The sequence below is a fragment of the Cetorhinus maximus genome, chromosome 12 (genome assembly GCF_964194155.1).
Source record: "Cetorhinus maximus chromosome 12, sCetMax3.hap1.1, whole genome shotgun sequence".
Classification (NCBI taxonomy): Eukaryota; Metazoa; Chordata; class Chondrichthyes; order Lamniformes; family Cetorhinidae; genus Cetorhinus; species Cetorhinus maximus.
In genome coordinates, this window is record NC_135890.1 from 13,310,546 (window position 1) to 13,333,839 (window position 23,294).

Consider the following 23,294-nt stretch of genomic DNA (forward strand, 5'->3'; position numbering starts at 1 on the left):
TATGTATCATCTACAAGATGCACTGCAGCAACTTGTTAAGCCTCCTTTGACAGCACCTTGCAAACTGATGGTTTCCACCGTCTAATAAGAACAAAGGCAGCAGACGTGAGCATGAGAACATACAAATATGAGAGCTAGGAGCAGGCCAATTGGCCCTTTGAGCCTGCTCCACCATTTGGTAACAGCATCATGGCTGATCTGATTGTGCCATCAACTCTGTTTTCCTTCCTACCCCCAATATCCTTTGACTCCCTTGTCAATCAACGATCTTCTAACTCAGCCTTAAAAAATATTCATTGACCTGCCTCCACCACTCTCTGGGGGAAGAGATTTCCATAGACTAACAAAGTGTTTCTCACGTGTCGGTGCAGACTCGATGGGCCAAAGGGCCTCTTCTGCACTGTGTGATTCTGTGATCTTCAGAGAAAAAAATACTCATTGCTGTTTTAAACGGGAAACCCCTTATTAAACTGTGTGCACTGGTTTTGGTCTTTCTCCATGAGGGGAAACATCCTCTCAGCACCCACCCTGTCAAGTCCCTCAGGATCTTTTAAGTTTCAATAAGATCACTTCTCATTCTCCTGAACTTCAATGGATACCAGGCCCAGCCTGTTCAATCTTTGCTCATGAGATAACCCCTTCATCCCAGAAGTCAGTCGAGTGAACCTTCTCTTAACTGCTTCTAATGCAATAATATCCTTTCTTAAGTAAGGAGACCAAAACTGTACACAGTCATCCAGATGTGATCCCCACCAATGCCCAGTACAATTGTAGTGGATGTATGGGAACACCACCAGCTGCAAGTTCCCCTCCCAGTCACACAGCATGCTGACTTGGAACTATATCACCCTTCCTTTATTGCCAAAATCCTGGAACTCCCTCCCTAATGGCACTGTTGATGTATCTACACCAGATGGGCTGTAGCGCTTCAAGCAGCAGCTCATCACTATCTTCTTAAGGGCAATTAGGGATGGGTGACAAATGCTGGCTTTGCTAGCGATACTGAAATCCCGTAAAGTAAATAAAAAGCAATTGGTTTAAAAATATTCACCTGTATGGAAATACGCACAGCAGCCTTATGTCCAGAAACTTGTGTGTATTAACTTATCGGGAAGTATGAGTGATGCCCATCCAGGCCTTAAAGCTAGCCAAAATTCCTGCTGTGTCTTTTATACAAATTTTAAAAACAAGCTTTCGTCTAATTCTTGCTGGGTTTAACTTTGTTCGGTGTCTTATGACCCTTAAGTCATTGAACAGATTGATGAACACACACAATGAAAGGGGCCTCATGTCCTGGTTAATATCCTGGTCAGTATCCTGTTACATTGTCATCTTAGCAACCTTTCTATCCTATCTTTTCTCTTGCCACACTGTGGTGTTATTGTGATGGAAAGATAATATCTGCTAGCATACAGGTCAAACCAATTTTGACTTACTTGTGGCTTGACAATAATTAGTTGTTCTGTCTCCGTACTTGATCAAAATAATGGTAAAACATGCATTTATTTTTGAATGTCCAACTGAAATAAGAATGAATAGCTTACATGCACTAACCAGATTGGTTGATGCAGAGTAGGCAGGCTATCGGTGTCAACTGTTGAAGCTACGATAGATACATATATTTTATTTGGAAATTTGTTGCTTTTCTATATGAACTGTTGCTGTGAAGCCATAAGTAACTTTCACTTTTAACTCAGATCCACAGGTAAGCATAATTATGTAGGTGTGAACATTTGGATTTGCCTTGAGACTGACCACTTGGCTATTGAGAAACTGAGCATAAATGCACCTAATTCATTGTGTCCTAATTTTACCATTCCATTCCCGATTGTTGACTTGTATATTTAGAGCTCCTGTTTCAAAATTAGAATTGATTTTGCACAGGTTAAGTACGCTCCCTGCAGTTATCTGGAATTATTACTATCTAATTAACCTCCTTATAATCAACATTAAGAGGGGGCAAATTGTCACTAGGATGTATTTTGCTTCGACTGTGCTTTATACAAACTGACTGTGCGTAGTTGTATGGGACGGTACAATTTATCCCCTTTAGTTTATCCTCCATCTGTGTAGTGGAAGTATATGTTTGCATTCTTGCACAAATTGTAGGTAACCTATTTCTAGGTTCCTGCCATTGCATTAGTGTCTGCTTGGAAATGCCCAAAATTGATGGCTGCATTGAGTTGCTGCCTTTAGGAAATTTAGAAATTAGGAGTTTGAGGACTGGCCTGCTGAAATCTTTTTTTATAGCAAAAATATGATGGTCTAGAATTTGCAACATGACTGAATATATATTGTATAATGCAACATTGTACTTGAGATTGTAACATGAAGGACCAACCCTCAGGATCAAAAATAATTTGAAGTCAGAGATTCCATCCATGTTCTACAATCTGACAAATTGAGATTAATTGAAATCTCCTCTAAGCAGATGCTTGGATTTGGCATTGGTGAGAACATTTATAAAGTTGCAGATTTTGGTTTTCGTGTACACTGTTGGACCCAAGTGGTAGTTGGGCATTAACCTGCATGTGTGTGTGTTGGACGTGCAGGATGGGGGCATGTGTAAAGGGAGCGGTGTCTTCTTGGTGATCCTCATGGTTTGCAATAACTGGTATCTAATTTGCAGGGTATCTTGTCGAGTAGTCCAAAACGCTGATGCCTATATCTATGGCTTAATTGGAGAATATAAATTAGTGATGTTCTTTGAGCTATCTGGCAAAGCCAGGAATGTAATGCTAATTGTCTTTACTCATGTCATAATCTGTGTTTCCAGCATTTAGTGTTTTTCTTCTAGTTAATATGTATGGTGCTGTGAATTTAGAAAATTTTATTTCAAGCCCCTCCATAGGAACAAATTATCTTATGCTTTTAGTTAAATGTGACACGATTGGGCATAGACACTGTGGGTGTCGTGATCTTGATGCATACGGAACCTTGTATAGATGAAGAAATGATTAGGGAAATTGGAGAAGCCTGTTCATGCTAACGGATGACTAAAGGGAGCCACACACATTGCTTGAGGGAAAGGAGATGGACTTTGATAAACTAACCAAGGTATTGTGATTTCTTTCAGGAATATTTTGGTGGATAAACCTCATGACCAGTCTTCAAGGTGGTCCTCCGAAAGCAATTATCCCCCTCAGGTGAAAGACCTTACATTTGTCGTCTTTGTTCTCCATTCTTCTTGTATGAATACTTCTGTATAATTCCTCTTCTTGCATTAATTCTTTGAAGCTGTTGCACATTACTTCACGGAGCTTCATGAATGTGTATTCTGCGTTTTAATTGAGGTAACACTTTTCAATCTTTTCAATTTGCTCAATCCTGCTCCTCATATTTAGTGGTTCCACCAAGGATTTTCAGAAGTCCAATGCAGTAAATACGTGTGGCTGTTGTAATGAACCTAATCCTAAACCCCTGAATTATTGCTTTTGTGAGACTTTTTAACTTTCTAAAACCTTTGTAAATTCCTTCCCACCCCTCACTGGATGAGTCTGTCTGATGGCAATTTGAAGGTAGTTGCATGAGTTAAAACAATTAGATTGCAACCACCTTAATTTACTCCATTTATATCTTGGGAACATTATTAGAGAGAGATTTTATGCTCCATAAACTGGGATGATTAAAATGAAACTGCAGATTACAGTATCATTCATTCCCAGATTTCACCTCACTAATAGTGGGAGGTCCTGGCCTTACTGTCTGGAATTCCTTCAATAAACCTCTGTTGCTCCATTGCTACTCTTTCTTAACTCTTAAATGTGAAAAAAAGTACCCAAGTGCTTTACAATCAGTCAGGGTAGCCTCCATCCAGTTCCTTGCAAAAGCAAGCCCATTGGATACTAATTCTAATTCTGGCATGTGTTCCTGACAGCAAATATAAGATTCTCTCATTGGGGGTGGGACGTGCAGGCTGGGGGCATGTGTAGAGGGAGCGGTGTCTTCTTGGTAGTCCTCTTGGTTTGCAATAACTGATATCTAATTTGCAGGGCATCTTGTCTCGTAGTCCAAAATGCTGATGCCTATATCTATGGCTTAATTGGAGAATATAAATTAGTGATGTTCTTTGAGCTTTGACAGTTTCAAATGGTATTGTAGAAGTAATTTTTAGCTGGCATATGAGTGCTTTTGTCAAATTGTTTCCTATTCTGTGGAATAAGTATTTGTGTACTTCTACCATGATGCAAGTATGCGGAGATATGGAGTTGACTGTGTAATTTTTCCTTGTGTTTTCATTAGTTTTGATCATTTAAAAATAAGTCATTATTTAGTCTAGATAAATTCAGTTTTCCAAAGGTAAACTTGCCCTGAGCTCTGGCTGGAGGTGATGGGAGAAAGTGGATTAGTACATTGTGTAGATTAGGTTGAAAATGGATGTCGACAAATTAATTGGGTCATAGATGTTTCATTTGTAGAAATGTTAGCTTGGCCCTACAGATACATGATCAACTGCCTCCCATTAAAGAGAGCACACCACTCATGTTGTGCGGTGGGTTCACTTATCCAATCTGATTTCATCCGAAGACACGGCGTCAAGTTCCACATGTACACTGAATGATACCCAGCTCTATCTCACCACCATCTCTCTTGACTGCTCCGCTGTCTATGTTGTCAGCCTGCTTGTTTTGCATTCAGTCCTGTATGAGCTGCAATGTTCTCAATTAAATAAAGGAGAAGACAAAAGCCATTGTCTTGATTTGCTGTCGCAAACTCTCGTCAGCGATGCCATCCACATCCCCAGTTACTGTTTCGGGCCAAACTAGTGCAATCACATCCTTGCATGCTAATTTGTTCCTAACTCCTAAACCATATCTTCCACATTCCCAACACCACTTAGTTTCATCACTACTTTTCTTGCCTCCACAGACTCCATTATTCCAATGCCCTTCCCTCCAGGCACATGAGCTCATGCACAGTTCTGCTGTTGGTACCCTAACTCACATCAAGTTCCATTTACACATTTTGATTGCATTCTGAAGTTGGAGGGATATTTTTCATATGTTGTAAGCCCATATTATGGAAAGGAAACAAATTGTATCTACAAATTAAACATATATAAATATCAATTGACTTTGAATGTAAAACAGAGCAGAAAAATATAACATTTCAAGACCAACGAGATTTTTTGATATAGACTCTGCTGTGAATCAAACATACTGCAGTTTTCCACAATTTATTTAAGTGGGAATTTATGAACAACTCTGCAGTATGTTGAAGACATTTGCATAACTTAAAAACTGCAAAGGATTTTCACTCTAGAATGAAATATGAAATTTAATCAGCTTGCTTTCTATCAATATCATGCTCTTGCCTGCTTGTGATCTATAATGCAGGAGATAACCATGCTCCAGTGGCAGTTTTTAAGAGTAACACATACTGTTGTGTGCATCAATACTTTATACTTCGTTATTTCCAAATCTTTGCACTGTTTGCTATGTATAGAACTTTACTTAACAATTCCTCAGCAGCCATTACATTTTTTATATTAGCAACTAGATTTTATTTAAATTTGCAGTCAAAAGATATTATTAAGTGTGGGTAGGCCCGAAAATACGCATGAAGCATTACTCGCTCCTGGTGTAGTGAAGATTTTATTTGTGCGTCATCGTGTTTAGCCTTTGCTTCAGATGTTTGGAGACAGATCTGCTAGGTCTCTCAGCCTTGTGCATTATCTACCCAGTGCTCCCACAGATGAAGCTGAAAGTGGAGGTCAGATGAGCTGTGGGCATAGATGATGCTGACCCACATAGTGTGAATATATTTTTTTTGAAAGCCGGAAGTCCTCTTGCATCCATTTAAAATCCCTGCCACCTTGGTAATTATTTCAGTGTGAATTGTCCCCTCCCTTCCATTCCTAGTTTGTCTATCTCCATGTACACACAGTACTGCAGAGAACCTGACACACGAACAGTGGAAATACCATGCATTCACAGCCTGTCCTACTTCTGGTGTACACAATACAGCAGATAACCATTCATCTACCACACGGATCCCAGGCACACAACAGCCTAGATAACCAACCCAAGACCATTAATGATACTAGTGGAGCTTGTGTGCAATCGCAGTGTGCCCTTTCCCAATCTGTACACTGCCTCAGGTAACCTGCACAAGGTCTATTACAATGACAGTGCAACTTCTTTATGTTCGCAGCTTGTCCTGTTTCCAGTGCATGCAGTATTCCAAACAAACTGCCATGAATAATTCTAGCATATTTCAGCTCCAACCTTGCCATTCTTTGTATGACATCTTCAACCTGATGGTTTGAGTTAAATTGGGAAATATGTGGAAGCATCTGGCAAGTATTTAAGTCAATGCATATCTGTCTGTAATGTGTTTAAAAGCCTTCTAGTGTATGTCACATTTTGCCATCATCCTTTAATGATTTGGCTCAAAATACAACATTCGTTCAAAACCTGTGAAGAACAACCAAACTGGAATGAACAATCGGATAGACACGCAGAAAGGAAGTGTAATTTGAGGAGAAAAGAAACTGTTTTGAAAAGGTGGCGGTGAACTAACTGAATCACTCAAGATTTTGACACAGTTTTCTTATGCTGTTAATTTTCTTTCCGTAACTGAAATTTCCAATACCTGAAATGAAGTCTTACACAAAATTTAGAAAATTGCAACAACAATACAATTCACACATTAAATTACACTTACTTTCTTCTATAAACTCCAGCTTCTCCCAAAAACCTGGACTTTGACATAGGTATTTTTGCCCAGAAACACGATGCTGTCAGCTGAAGGAAGACCCTTGATTCTGCACGTGCACAAATAACCTTAAGGGGTCAGTTGCAATTAGCTAGACAACGTTCAAAAGCACTATTAAGGTCAAGTTTATCAGTATCTTTTGAAATAAGTTGTACATGAGATAAAAAAGCCCCACTTTAAACACAAATTTAACTGATTACATATTCTGTAATTAGTAAACCTGTCATGTTTGAAGCCGAATACTTTCTCCCTATACCTGTTGTAGCTTTTCTTTGTTTTGTTTATAAATCATTTGTATAATTTTCTCAATTTTCCCCCTTTCAGTTTGTGGGAGGAACTAAATGACAAATTTCAATAAATATCAACAAAATTAAATTTCAGCATTGCTGAAAAAGAGACATGTCAAAGCTTTTCGCCTTGCACTCATCAGGACACTTCGCAAGAATACCAATAAAGGGGAAAACAACAATTTCTACTGGGAAAAGTGTGCTGATTTGGTTAACAAGTGGACTCTGACAGAGGCGTTGCCATGTAGAATGCACCAGTGATGGTGACTGACAGCTAACTGCCAAGTATTATTTGAAATTTAAACCAGACAGCTTGACCCTGATTGGTTAAGGCATTGCCCTGAAGAATGAGTCAGAGAATGGTGTCACTTATTTTGTTTACCTGAAACAGGTGCAATGTGTGTACAAGCACATTGTCAGTCAATCGGGCTTGCAGTGTCACGCATTTGTGTGCCCTGGAAGCTATGCTGCCTGGCTTAAATTTCAAACAAGCTTCACGGTTAACTGTCAATCTCCACCACTCGTGCTCGCTCCATGGTAATGCCTCTACCAATCAGAGTCCACTTGCAAACCAATCGGCACTTTTCTCCTATAGGATAAGTTGTTGGTCTCCCCTTTATTGGTATTCTTGTGAAGTGTCCTGATGAGTGCAAGATGAAAAGCTTCGACATGCATTTTTTTTTAGCAATATTCAAGTTCTGTGCTACCAAACAAATATTAAAATTAAATTTAAAATATTTTTACTTAAGCTGAGAGACGTGGAAACCGAATAATTCACCCTAATGCTATTTCCTTTCCGTTTTTGACAAAAAAAATAGGAATTGAATTGGTTAAACTTCTCAGCAATAAAGGCTGGAACTGCTGGTAGCTAGTTTAAAATTAGCAAATGTAAATATTCTAATTGTTAACAGCAGTCAGAGATACCAACTACAAAATGCAGGCTTTCTTTTTAGAAATTTAGAAATCAGAGTTTTACAGTATCCTCATGTTTTTTTCTTTCCTCCAAACATTGTTGTCTGACCTCAAAGCCACCATTAAGTTAAACCCTAGTTTCCTTCCCATATTTCAGCTAAGCACCGCATATCCTCCTCCAGTTGTGCTGAATGCCAGGTTTCTTGACAAGACCACAACCCTCTGCATGCTCTCTCCCGGCCCGTGATGCAAAATCTAACGGCCGGTCAGGGTGAGGAATGCCCAAATGTAGCCAAACCCCATGTCATCCCTCACCCAGTATTGTTAAATGCTAGTATCTACTTTCAGCTAGGTACATTACCGGATTGGATTACTTACATTAAACGTAGTCTGCAGCTCTTGACCATTTACTTAACACTCAAGAGATTAGGGCCAAATAGACTAACCTAATAATCAACACAAGCTCAATACCCTATGCTTCTACAACTTCCCGATTCCCAGGCCAGTTCTTAGTCCATCTAAAATGCAATTGATCCTATATACTTTCATCCATGGAAGCTTTGTCCTGGAACTTTGCCAAGCCTCTGAAATACAAAATATTTTATACCCAACAGAAAGCTTCGACAACTATTGTTTTTGTTAACCATTTCAAGGAATCCCGTTCTGTTTAAAGAAGTAGCTTGTCAATTCTTAAACCATAATGATTATTCTTTTGCTGAACATTTTTCGTTATGTTTTTAAATGAAACGTTTGCTATGCCAGTGTTTATATTTGTGATTATCACTTGTCTTTGAATGCGATTGCATTAGTTCTCTCGAAAATATTCTTAGAGTCTTGATGAGTGGTTTGATTCTTTTCCTGCAGTACTTGATTCTGAAACTTGAGAGGCCCGCAATAGTCCAGAGCATTACCTTTGGCAAATATGAAAAGACCCATGTCTGCAACCTGAAGAAGTTCAAAGTTTATGGGGGTATGAGTGAAGAGAACATGACTGAACTGCTGTCAAGGCAAGTGATAACAGTGGTGTTATGAACTTCATTGCTTGGACTGTTTGTTTCCATATTTAACTATTGTAAGGTTACTCGAGAGATTTTGCAAATCATATTAATCAATCTGTAGGTGACTGATGATGAACTAGTGATTCAATTGAGGATTTCGGGTATTATTTTTAAATTGACAGGTCATTGGAGTGCCTCCTGTTATAACCGCAGCCGATGTTATTTGCTGAGCAAGCCAAATCCCAGAGGGAAAGTTGTCTTACTGACCGTAACCTTGTTTTCAAAATAGAAAACAAAAAGAGGGGAAAACTACTGACCCCAGAAGCATAGGATTCCTGTAACACTTGTGAGATTTTAAAAGTAAAAGATTTATTAACAAGAAGAAAAAAAAACTTAAACACATGAGTAAAATTGCAAAGTTGAAACAGTCTTGCAAAACATTCCCCCAAAAAAACTCACTTGGTCAGAACACACAAGCGAAACTACTTGGCAACAGCAATTTTATGCAATTTTAACCATAAAAATCCAGTAATATTGCCCAAGGCAAAAACTGCTGCTGCTTTAATGAAGTGTTCACCATAACCTCTCACTCTCTTCAATTCTGCTGTGAAAATCCGAAGGAAGTTCAGAAACAGACCGCTTTCAGAAAGCGAAGACTTCTTTGGCTTGAAACTGGATGGCTGCTTCAAATTCACAACTTTCCTCAGCACAGAGCTGGTCTCAGGACATCTACCCCACGCAGCCACCCCAACTCAACTAAACATCTCCCTTAAATATCCATTTTCCCTTTCATCCTAGACTCCATTGTCCTAAGCACCTCAACTTCTCCAAAATATAAAAATCTTTCATGTCTTCCTATTGCCTCTGCTTTCGACAGAAATAAAATTTAATAATTATGGAACCTATGTAAGTTGGAAAAGCCCCTTAAACTCCCTTTTAAATTTAGCAGCTGAAAAGTCAAGTCCTTTCTCATCGTCTAACGCAAATCTTAAAATCCAACTTATTTACTTGTAATTCCAACTTCACCATAGCCTCTCTTTACAAATGCAAGCATCTAGCATCTTTACCTTTCATCTCTCGATTCCCACAGACAAGTGTCTTTATTGACCTCGCCCAATTTAATCACCCATGTACACGCTTCTTTACAGAATTCCACCATATTCACAAAAATATTAAAAAAGGTAACATCCATCTTCATGCTTCGCTACATAAGTAGATACAAGAAAGAGATTTAATTATGTTGGATTGTTTGTTTTTTGTTGGTAGCAGGTTTTGCAATGAACCCAGGCCTTCCTGTGCTGTCTTCCTGTTTCATGCTCCTCATATTTTGTTAGTCTAATGCCAGGATTTCTGGTACCTTAGGGTTTGAATTTTCGTGTGTAGAACAAATAATAAACTGGTCAATTTGAACTATGTCCCGCAAGCTGGAATATCATCTCTGGGACTGAATAGAAACATAGAAAATAGGAGCAGGAGTAGGTCATTTGGCCCTTCGAGCCTGCTCTGCCATTCAGTATGATCATGGCTGATCCTGTATGTCAACGCTGTACTCCCGCGCTCTCCCCATACCCCTTGACACCTTTAGAGTCCAGAAATCTATTTTCTTAAATATATGATGGTATTGAGTTATGTCTTCTTACTGGACTTTTGATTGCCTTGATTGTGTTAGGACTGTAATTCACTCTCAGCCAGTTGTCTATGGAATATGTATTTTGTAGGTAACCTGTACTTGTGGCAATGGGAATCATGACTTTCTGTGAGCACTATTTGGCACTACAGAGAAGAACTCTGAATTGCACATACCTCCAGAAATTTGTTTGGTTGCCTTTGCAGCTGGAGAGGAATTTTCCCAAATTTTTACCCGCTCTTAAATTGACCCAAAATTTTTCTTTGCCTTTTCCGACAGTTGGCGTGGGTGGTGGGAAAAGGGAAAGTTACGCAATAAGTAGTATCCGGCAGTTCTTATCCTTAATTTTTTATACAGCAGAAACATGGCAAAGCTAGTGGCAGTTCTAGAGTTGAGCTTTCTAGGTTACTTAGTTGAAGAATTAGAACACAGAGTCAATGTAGGGAATGGTGCAACCATTTAATCTATTTGTAACGTTCAGCTAAGTTAGGGGAAAAGGCAGAAACATCAGGGCCATAATAGGCTGTTGCAGTAGTAATCTAGGTGGGTAAGAAAGGACTTGTGGGGTTAAGGAACATTTGAGTGGCATAATTTTATATAAATATTTCAGACAAAAATGAATGGGAGTGTGACCAGTTCAAGATTAAGGCAGTGTACTTGCATGGGAGGAAGCTCATTTCAAATGGATTAAAAATAAATGAACTTAAATAAACTGATCAGCCAGGTAACCATGCATAATGGGAAGCATTCAAACGGGCAATAATTGGGGTGCAGGCTAGATATATTAGCATGTTTAGTAACGATGGTGCAGCAAAAGCTGGAATTACATGGATGAGCAGAGAAATAAAATCAGTCTTGGAGGCTTATAACAATTTGAGGGCTAATAATACAAAAGAAAATGAAGTAAAATATAGAGAATAATCAAAAAGAGATTAGATAAGTTGAGTCAATAAAAGTGTAAGAGAAACAACACTGCTTTATATTAACATAGAGTATGGGTGATTAGAGAGTAAAAATACATCATCTTTATGGAGGATAAATGAATGGTGAAGAAATTAAATCAGTACTTGGCCGTTTCCACAGATAAGCTTTATGCTGGGAATAGGAAGATATGAGAGAATCGGAGCAATCGGATTGCATAATCTAGATGAAGTAGTACAGAAGCACTGGCCCTTTTACATGCCTCTGAGAAATTAAAGGAAGTCAGAGAAGAAGTAGCAGAGTAAAATCCATGATCTCTTTTATAAATATTTTTTAAGAAGTCTCAATGTGGGGAAAGGGTACTGGAATCAGATTGTGTAGATAGCTTTCTCAAAGCGCCAGCATAGCTCCAGTGGATCAAATGGCTGCTTCCTCTGTCAAATTCTACAGAGCTGAATCTTGTCTACCTTGATTTCCTTTTGAACGTTTTAAAAAAAAGTCAAACTCATTTCATGTGTTGAAAAATTCTTGTATTCCGTGTGATCATTTTCAATTTGAAGTTGCTTCCATTGATTGTAGAACTGAATGAAACATTAATCAGTCCCTTTGCAATGTACCTGGCTGTTGGAAGAGTGTTAGAAAGGTTGGTTGTAATTGTGCAATCCAGTTACTCAGACTCAGAATAGGGTGCTTCTGTTGTAGGAACATAATATTGGCTGTGAATGTTACATTGACACCACTATTCTAGATAGGTGCTTTCTATATTATGTCAAAAATTAACTTGAACAGCTGAGTTTTTGAATATTGGGCTGCCTTTTAGCCAGTACAGGACACTGTTTTCACATAAGTTGATTTTTAGTGCTCTGCTTTTAGCAACAGGAACAGCAGTAATTTAAGCCTCAACATTCATGTTTTGGGGCAATCCATTGGTGGTGTTATACAAAGCATGGATGTTATGCAGGGAGCACTAATGGTTAATGGTGCGCAATAGAGAATCTATTGGAAGCTGTAGGATTTGAGCACATGAACTAAACTGACGTTTAGTGGCGGTGCTGCATTGTCAGAGGTGATGTGTTTTGGTTAACATATCACCAGATCTGCCTGTCCCATGTGGCTCGAGTAGGTATTACAAATTCCATGGTATTATTTTAAAAGTTCCCAGTTGATTTTTTTTTTAAACCAGCATCATCAAAATGGTCCTTTTTTGACTATTTGTGGGACATTCAGTGTGCAAATAATTGCTTGCCTACATAGTTGCACTTTGAAGTACTTGATTCCACATGAATTACTTCAGGTTGAGAGAGGTATGACGTAGCGGTACATGGATATGCTGGTTTGTTTTTTCTCTTTGATTAACTGACTAGGCCAGTTTGTTGTTTTTATCTACCTACACTTCCTTTGAAGAACAGTGTGGAGTAATGAATATATTCACAGAATAATTAATGTTCTGATGGGCCATACTGAGAATGCTCCCTCCATGGCCTGAACCATATCCATCTTTAACCCGTCGGGTGCCAAGTCCTATTCGACTGAGGTGTTTTATAGGCTTGCATAATCTGTAAGATGATCAAGGTCTCCTACACCCACTGGACATGACTGTTCAACTGGATATTTTCCTAGAATTTAAAGCTGGAGCTCTGGTCTCCTTTGACCTGAACTGTCTGGAGTGGGATTTGAGCCTTGCACCTTCAGACTCAGGTCAGAATTCTACCAGTAAGCTAATGGCTGTCATCCACCATGCCAATTGATTAGTGCATATAAGATGGTTTGAAGCGTGCAGCATTTGCTTACTGGTCAGTACTGTTTGTTCTAGATTGAGGATCAAAGCCAATAAACTAAAATGTGTTGCATAATGAGGATGAAAAGAGACTGCAAGTACAGCAAATCCAAGGTAGTTGGTAAAATTTTAAAAATTCTACAAATACTGGAAATCTGAATTTAAGGCAGAGAATCAACCAGGAGTTCAGAACAGATGAGAGGTTTTGATAGGGTAGATAGGAGAAACTGATTCCACTGGCAGGAAAGATGCTAACCAGAGGACACTGATTTAAGATAATTGGGAAGAGAACCAGAGGAAAAATGAGATTTTTTTTCCCATGCAGTGATGGAGAGGAGTTAAATTAAAGATTGTTTAAGGTGATAAAAAGTTGAGTAGCTGGATGAGTGTAGTGGTGGATGGAAACTGGTTGGGCTTTTGAAGGAAAAAACACCAGCAGGAGAGACTGCCCTGTGTTGGTTGAACATGTAGAGAGAGTGGAAGTTAAAGGTGCAGAGAAGTTGCTATGGGCAGGTGAATCTGAAATAGGTAGAGAGTCACAGATAAAGGTGTGTAGGGACCGGGCAAGGGGGAAAGGATGGTTTCTAGCTGAGGAAATTAATTCAGTGGGATGGGAAGAGATGATGAATATTTGTTTGTTCGGTGAGTCCAGTGGTGCAACAAAATGCTGAAACTGCTTTGAGTTGAGACCCTTGGTCATTTTCCATCCCCACCCCCTCCAGGGTTATCTCAAAAGATCTTGAGACAAAATGAAGAGCTGCCTTTCAGATGACACCTGTTTGTTTGCAGCATTTTCCATTTATATTCTCAGTGTTTTGTTTTTAAATGGAGGTGGTTAATCCCTTGATATCTAAACCTGCTTTTGATTCACAGTGGCTTAAAGAATGATTACAACAAGGAGACTTTCACCTTGAAGCACAAAATTGATGATCAGATGTTCCCCTGTCGTTTCATTAAAATAGGTAAGGTCTCTTAATGATTAAAACAAATTAATTCAATCAACCATACAAGCAATTGAGGTAGGGCGAGTGTGTGAACATTTGTAGGATGGTGACATAGTAAATACGCCTTGAACAAATGTTTACAAGGAGGTTCCATTTTAGCGGAACAAAATCACTAATTTCAGTAATTTTTTTATTGAAGATGGCATTTGAACAGTTAGCAAAGAATCTGAATGCTTCATGTTTTCTCAGAGGACTGTTTCAGGCATGTGTAGACAGATTTTTTTAAGCACATATCTCTGCTTGTATTATGGCTGTTCATTAATGAGGGATTCTTCTCTTAACCAAATTCCTGCTGTGACTAGCAACCTACTCATCAAGGATGCTGGCATGTCCTGAAGTAAGAGCTCCAATTTACTGAGTGAGTCATGGGGTCCATTTTATGTGGAAAGATTGTTGTAATTGTTTTCTTGAATATAGTTTTGAGTGTTCAGATAGTTGAATAACTTAACTTTGGGGGTATGTGGAATTTTGGGGTGGTGTTCTAACTTGAATGTTGGCTCTGTGATATTGAATTATGCTTTGTTACTTGGTCTTGATGCAGCAACTTCTAGGCAGACTACTATATTAAGTTGACAAACCCCAATTCCTTCTACTTTTCCTGTTTCAAACGGAGGATAATAGCCCTGGCCTGGATGGATTGTGTCCAGGCACACTAAGAAAAGCTGGAGAAGAAATAGCAGAAGCAGTGTTACATATATTTTTTTTAAAAAGGGCATTGTGCTAGAGGATTGAAGGGCAACTAATGTGATTTCCTATTTTCAAAAGGATAATGAGAACAAGTCTAAGGAACTAGGAAAGATGATGAAATTCATACTCAACATTTATTAGCAAATATAGGAATTGAAAATATGAGTCGTCAGCACAGGTTCCAAAAGAGAAGATCATGCTTGATCAACCTTAATGAATTCTTCCAAGAAGTGACAGAAATAGCAGATCAAGGTATTGTATTAAATGTAATATATTTGGATCTCCAAAGGCTTTTGATCAGACAGACTCATGACTAAGGTCAGAGCATATGGAAGAGGCACAAGTAGCAGAATAGGTTGCAAGCTGCCTGCAAAGCAAAAGTCAGAGTAGCAGGTTAAAGATATTTACCCAGACTGCCAAAAGTTGAGAAGTGGCATTCCACAAGGATCATTGCTGGGGCCACTGTTGTTCATCATTTTCATAAACATCTTGGACACTGGAAATGCAAGCTCAATTTCAATACTTGTGGACGTCATCAAATTTGGAATATAGTTCATAGTGCAGGACTGCAACAAAATACAGGAAGACATTAATAAACATGGAGTGGGCGTGTACTTGACAAATGAACTTCACAGATAATTGTGACATGGTACATTGTGTGTGAAGGATATGGCAATCTCATATTCCTGGAAAACAAGATCTAAACGGGTCCGAGGACCAGAGGGATCTGAGGGTACAGATACACAAATCACTAAACTTAGTGACACAGTTTAATAAGAACATAATTTTTTTTTTTAGAAAAAGGCAGAGCACTGGGTTTCTTTTCAAGGGGGTGAGCAGAGAATAAAATAGAGACGTTATTTTCATCATGTAAAGCACCTTGGTTAGTCCACGCTTGGAGTATTGTGCATAGTTCTGCTCGTCATCTTAAAAAGCATATAGAGGCACTGGAGAAAGTTCTGTTATCATTCTGGTAAATCTTTTTTACACTAAGAGGTTGCATCTATCAGGAAAGATTGAACATCCTTGGGGCATAACTGGAAAAGAGAAGCCCGAGGCGTGACCTGATAGAAGTCTTGAGCATTATTGACATGGTGAAGATGTTTCCAGTTGCAGGTGAAACCAGAAATAGGGATCATAAATATAGGATAGTCACTATTAAATCCAACGGAGAATTCAGGAAGATCTTTTTCACCCAGAGTGGTGAGAATGTAGAACTTGTGACCACAAGGTATAGTTGAGGTAACTAGCATATATATATTTAAAGGGATGCTAGGGAACACTTGAGGGAGAAAAGAAGGGTATGATGATAAGGCTAGATGAATAGGGTTGAGGGTGGGAGGCGAAAGTGAAGCATAAACATGAGCAATGGACCTATTGTGCTGAATGAACTGTCTCTGTGCTACAAATACTGCTATGTCATCCCTTTGTAACTGATCAAAAAACCCTGGTCACAATAAACCTCTCACTTCCTTACTGTGAATAATAAACAAAAAACAGCTATGGTGATTCCAATGTGACCTTTCACACCTATTAAAACACAAATTACCAATAGTTTCCTCCATTGGTTTTTAAGTTTTATATCCCCATAGGACCATGGATTACAGACTTTTTGCTTACATAAAAAGAAATGCAGTACAAGACACTAATATAGTTGATTATCATAGGTCATTTAAATCCACTTCCCCATCTGAAGTTAAAGGAGGATTGAGAATCCTCCCACCATTTGAGGGTTTAGTACTGAGCATGAATCTTTCATAAACCATCAGGCAGAAAATAAGACTCGCAGAGTGAAAACTTGTAGCCTCAATGGAAATTTCTCACTCTTTGTGGTCTAGATGGGGTTTTGTACACTGCAATTTTCATCTCCCTTTTACTTTTAAAAATCTTTCTCGAGACTTCAGTTAGCTGTCCAAATATCCTATTCTTTAGCTTGACAACTACCCCCCCCCACCCCACCCCACCCCACCCTACCCCACCCCACACTAGCGTGCCTCATGACTTTTTTACATTAAAGACAATATCAATGCAAGTTGTTTTCCTGTTAAACTCAATCGCTATTTTTCACGTAAGATAATGGTTTGTGAATGTTCAACAGTTCAACCATGCAGATCACTATGATCCTATCCTGATCTTCTGTCCATACATGTGCACCCAGTAGTCACTAAGTGATCAGGAGTGGGACCTATGGCTGATGTTACATCTTGTCTCCTCTCTAGAATTGAGGCCCCCACCATTCTTGGAGCCAAGATCAACAACTTCAACACAGACTGTTACATTTTGGGCCTTCCTTGTCTTTATAGCTTAGAACCATACAGCTTGGTGTATACCTATTGAATCACTGAAGATCTCTCTTAAACAGTTTGAACCCTTTTGTTTCATGCAAACTTTTTAAAAAAACAAACTTTAAAATTCAGTTTAGTATAGATCAGGGATGAAAAATTACATTTCATCAAGTTTTCCTGGTTAAGATTCTCATATTCACAGTTCTACATTGCATAATTGCACCATCTGCTAACTGGTCCCTGAAATATGATGTGGAGCTAGGACTAATTGACTTTTCTGTTCTTTTCATATGCAATTTAATTGTATGTATTGTTTGAGCATCCAGTTCCTGGAACATTGTACAGCACCTCTACTCTATCCCCCCCCGGCTATGGATTGAGAAATTCATTTATTCAGATGCAGTCCTCAAATACAACTAAGCTGGCCATAGGTAACGTGGAATATTGCCGTAGAAAATATGATACCTCTGTCGGCTGCAGTTTTTAAAAAAAATTTTGATTCATAGCTGAAGTAGTAATTGAAGCTGTTTTGAATTTTGGAACTAACTTGAAATCCTCCAGTGTGCTGCATGGATGGCAGCCCTTTACTCATTTACAGTCATGCTCCCATAGTATTTGCAGCATAGAAACAGGCCATTCAGCCCAGAAATTCTATACCGGTGTTATGCCCTACACGAACCTCCTCCCATCTTATTTCATTTCACCCTGCAAACATGTTTTTCTATTCCTTTCCCCCTCATGTGCATTTCTAGCTCCTCCCTTAAATGCATCCATGCCCATTGTTTCAATCATTCCATGTGGTACAAGTTCCACATTCTAACCACTCTGAATAAAGAATTCCTTATTGGATTTGTTAGTGCCTGTTATGACCACAGTCAATGTTAATTGTTGTGCAAACCAAATCTTGGCTTATGGGCCATGCCCTTTTTTAATATTTTGAAAACGAGAAGAGGACATACTGATCTCAGCAGCAAAAAGTCCAGTAACATGTTTGGGATTTTAAAAATTATAAGTAAAAATTATTAACAAGAAATGAAAACTTAAGCGCACAAGATTATTGTTACACAGTTAAAATTAACCTTACTAAACATGCCCCCAGAAAGATTCTCTAATTCGTCGGACCCACAAGTAAACACTTTCCAGGCAACTCTCCCTTTTAGAATTTTAACTATAAAAATCCAGTAATATTACCCAAGGCAAACTGTAGCTTTAATAAAGGTGTACCACACGACCTCTTAAACTCCCTTCCATTCTACTGTGGAAATCCAAAACTTGAGAACAAGACTATTTTTGCAGCCCAAGACTTTTCTCACTTGACTGGACGGTTGATTCAGGCTGCATCTTCTCCCAGCCTAGAGCTGTCTCCAGGAGATCGTCATCACACAGCTAACAGCTACCAACTCCCTTAAGCTTTCCACAGTAACTCTAAAATACCTTTCCCCCTTTCATCTCGGTTTCCTTTGTTGTCACACCTCTTTGAAACCCAAACCCTTCCAAATATAAAATCTTTCATGTTTCTAATTTGTCTCTGCTTTCGGGTCAGTAAAATGTAATATACACTCTTTCACTTACCCATGGAACACCTGCAAGATGCAAACATGTTTCTTGTCACTTATGACTTTCCTTTGATATACAAACTCTCAACTTATCTAAAAATGCAAACATTAGATTCAGCCTATTCACTTTCACCTCAAACCTAATGCCTCTGTCACAGAATCACTGCAGAAGAGGCCCTTCAGCCCATTGAGTCTGTACCGACATGTGAGAAACACCTGACCTACCTACCTAATCCCATTTACCAGCACTTGGCCCATAGCCCAAGTGCTCATCCAGGTACTTTTTAAAGGATGTGAGGCAACCCGCCTCCACCACCCTCCCAGGCAGCACATTCCAGACCATCACCACCCTCTGGGTAAAAAAGTTTTTCCTCACATCCCCCCATAACCTCCTGCCCCTCACCTTGAACTTATGCCCCCTTGTGACTGACCCCTCAAATAAGGAGAACAGCTGCTCCCTATCCACCCTGTCCATGCCCCTCATAATCTTGTACACCTCAGTCTTCTCTGCTCCAATGAAAACTACCCTTTCATGTTTTTAAACCCCCCCCCCCCCCCCCCCACTCAGACAACCTGCCTTCGAGTAACCTTCCCCAGCTTAATTAAATCATTTGCACACGCGCACACAGCCTTCTTCACACAATATTCTCCAAAAACATGAAGAAAAATAGCATCCATTCTCACAGTGGCCATCTTATATTCATGGCTTCTAGTTTTGGACTCCCCCACAAGTGGAAGTATCTTGGGAGTGAGATTGATCCACGCCAGCAGCACAAAACAAGCTTGGAGCAAATTGGCTGCTGATTTTTCACCATGCCTGTATTTATTTTCCATTGACTTAGAAAATATTGCCAAGATTTTAATTTCAAGTCAAATAAAAGTGATGGACTAGAAAATAAGTTCTGAAAAGAGTTTGAACTACTCTTTTGTGAACTTCAGTGGAAAGAAGATTGGGTGCCATTTCACACTGCTGGTGTTCCCAATTTCACCCCACTTCTCTATGATGACCTTCCAGAATCTCAGCAAAATTTTGAAGACCTTTATCAGGTCATCTCTTGGGCTTCTCCTTTCGAGAGAAAATAGCCCCAGCTTGTTCATCACATTCCAGATTAGCGAATTCTTGAATATAGATGTTTTGGTGTGCTTCTGTATTGCAGGGTACACTACATAAGTATATGCAGATTGTACTTGATGGAGAACATTGCAGGTGCAGCACCATGGGGCAACAAGTTTCAGCTATATATTTGGGATTGAATTTCACCTAGACAAGAACTGAACCATTCAAATTGAAATTGGTTGCTAATTTTCTCCCTGGCAATCATAACACTTTGGATTTGATCTGTTATACTTTGGCCAATGTTTCAATAATACAGGTCCTCATGTTCATTATCTGGAATTTATAGAAAAAATACTGTCAAATGTATCATTTCACATGCATTTACAGTTAATTAAACTCTCAACTTTTATCATGTAGTTAGTTATTCAAGTAAATTAATATATATTTAAAGTTTGAATAACTTGAGTTATAGTTGTCCATCAAAATTCAGAAATCAATTACTCATTAATGCTGGTTTGCTTGAAGTTTGCCGTTGCTTTGTGTAACATTGAAACGTGAGGCAAAACTAATTCAATTTTACTCCACTTTTGTATTTTTAACTCAATAATAAATTGGTTGAAGGATCACATCATTACAATGGTCACAAAATGAAGTAATTTAGATGTTTTCAATTATTTCTTCTAATAATGAACTGGTTTAAATACACAGATTACTTTAAGTGAGAATTGGCATGAAGAAAAAGTCTAAGGCTGGTTCTGACAGATACAATGTGCAAGGGAAAAGCTGACTATCAACATATCTGGCTAGGATTAAGGCCTTGGAATTCAAGAAATGCAGGACTTCAAACTAAAATTTAGCTTATTCTATTTACAACTTTTATGCATTGTTCATAAGCCTTTTTTCAGTTTTTAAATGTAGTAAGACTGTATCTTGATGGACTGCACACCAGTTTTTGGGAAAGGTGATCAACATTGACTTGATGGGTGAATGGCCTCCTGTGCTGTTATAACTGACTGTGCCTCTATTTTAAAAATACCTTGTTTAATCTACTGTGTATGCCATAAGATAAAGTAGTTAATTTGGTTGTATTATTGTGTCTATGCTTCAAAATGTGTCACCTTTTTCCAATTTGTGCATTTTTCCCTGCCTTTTAACTTTTGAGCCCTTTTCAGTTCACCTTCAGTTAAGAGTTGCAGCCATTCACATTAGATACATCGCTGCTGGCTGTACTGCTCTTTGATGCATTGTATGCCATCCCTTGTTTTATTTCTCTTCTCTCCCACCCCATCGCAAGTGCAAAGTTAGGTACTTCGTTCCTGTGAGGAGTGCAATATAGACCTTTTCACTAACAGCTGGTGAAAACCACTTCACATTCTGGTAGTGGGTAGCCATCACCCCTTTTGAACATTGTTATTCCCTTTTAACAAGCAACAAGCCAAATTTGCAGTGATAGTTTAGTGCTCATAATCCAGTGTCGACATTTGTAGATTGGACAGAAGATCAGTGGACAATTATAAATTAAAAGTGCAGCCAGATTTATTGTCATATTTTCCAGAAAGTAATACTTCAGAAACGTGGCTTAAGCAAAAATCAGAAGGAGGAATTTTTTTTCAGGAGAGGAATTCAAAACAGGATGTTCATTGAAATTAGAAGTATTGGATTGGAATCAAATTGTCCCTTTTGGAGCATAATGTTTGATGCCTGCATTGGAACAGGCAGATTTGATTGCGTGACCGCCCTGGGAGTATGAATCGCAGTTTTCACTTTCGTGAAGTGTCTCGTCCCTGCTGCCCACTATTACTGGTGTTTTTTTTTATCTATACTGTTGAGAGGTAGCTCCGGTTTTGTTACTGTCCAAAACTTAAATGGGTTATTGGAATAGATCCCTAAAATGCATCTTGCAAATGCACCAGGCATCAATATTTTATAGCCTGTTATTGCTATTGCTCATTGTAATTTTAATCTACAAATTTAAAAAAGTTTTATTGTGTTGTTAACCCTCAATGGGTAATATAATCTAGTTGTGTATGTTTGTCACAGCCTATTTATATAGATAATCTTGGTCAGTCATTAATGATCACAAAATCTTGTGCTTGACAAATGGTTTCAATTAATTAATCTTCTTAGCCTTGAAGAGCATGTGCTGTAAATAATATATTGTGGAGCTAGATTAAAGCGTTAAGTTAGCGCAGTGCCTTATTTGAAGAGAACAAGCCTTGGAACATAAAAACCTGAACTACTTCAAAGCTAGATGTGATCCGCATTCAGTGGAAGCAAAATACTGATTTATGCAAAGCTCCTCATTAATGCTAGCCTGTACAGTGCCCATCTGGAGATGGTAGGAAACCTTCTTAGGCCCATTTTTAGTATGCAAATGAAGGATGTGCTGCCATTTTTTTTTCTGCAATGATCGATCTTTAATCCTTTCTCTTTGTTCTATAGGAAGCTTTGCAGTAATGAATAAACCGGTTTGTTTTCTCTCTCTACTTTTTTTCTCTGTTTATCTCTGTTTAATCCCATGTTTATTACCACTTCAATTTAACAGCCAACTATATTTTGACGATCTGCTTTTTTAATCTATTCAAAAGTCTATACAAAGCACATGTGCAGGTAGTTATTGAATGATGAGTGATGTGCAAGAATGGGTTTTGCTCATTTTGAGATTATGTGAAACTACTTTAGGCAAATCCAAAAATAGTTTTGAAACTTTTTTCCACTGTTTTCTTTATAGTTCCCTTAATGTCCTGGGGTCCTAGCTTTAACTTCAGCATCTGGTACGTTGAACTGCATGGGATAGATGAGCCAGATATTGTGCAACCGTGCCTTAACTGGTACAGCATGGTAGGTACTGTAGTGTATTTAATCTAAGTCTTTTTTTTCACTTGTACTGAATTTAAAATCTCACTTTTGTTGCTGCATGTATATTATATAGAGGAAGCAAGAGTATCGAGGGCCACCTTAGCTGAGAGCACACATTTAGAAAAGTTTGATGCAATTTAAATGTACTTGTGATTGTCAGTGAAACCTGCATCTGAGCTGCTAAGAAATTAAGTGGTATGACTGAACTGAGAGGAACTGGCTCTGAAGCTCCAAGTTTTTTTAAATACAAAGTGTTGCGAACATTTAAAAATAAATCTGAATATCTCGCTTTAACCAGTAGAACTACGCCACAGCATTTGACTTTTTTTAAACAAAAAAATACTTCATTGTATGTAAAAGATTTCAACAAAACAAGTACTATTAACTTAACAATTTGGTTTGTAACGATATGTATTATGCACTCAGGTTTGGTTCCTACTTTGCCCAAGAATTCTCTTAAAAGATGCATCAGCCATGAAGTTATTCACTTCTGTAGGGACCACCCATAAGTATGCCACAGCCCTCTGGAGAATTTTCCTCAGCTCCAGCTATTCTCATTGGTATAAGTTTCATTTTCCCCTTCTTGACTGTGGAGGCCTCATTCCTT

The 23,294-nt window shown here is 38.6% G+C and overlaps 1 protein-coding gene across 4 annotated transcripts in view; it reads left to right on the top strand.

Annotated features, from left to right (window-relative positions):
• mkln1 (muskelin 1, intracellular mediator containing kelch motifs) overlaps nt 1-23,294 on the top strand; it is a 153,336-nt gene that overhangs the window by 27,565 nt on the left and 102,477 nt on the right. For 3 of the 4 annotated variants that reach the window (XM_078553040.1, XM_078553041.1, XM_078553043.1), the window contains exons 2-5: nt 3,077-3,146; nt 8,781-8,923; nt 14,113-14,201; nt 22,560-22,669. In XM_078553040.1, the coding sequence (XP_078409166.1) occupies nt 3,077-3,146; nt 8,781-8,923; nt 14,113-14,201; nt 22,560-22,669 (412 nt within the window). Of the gene's footprint in view, nt 1-3,076; nt 3,147-8,780; nt 8,924-14,112; nt 14,202-22,559; nt 22,670-23,294 lie in introns of those variants that run through there. The other variant, XM_078553044.1, reaches the window with a different exon arrangement.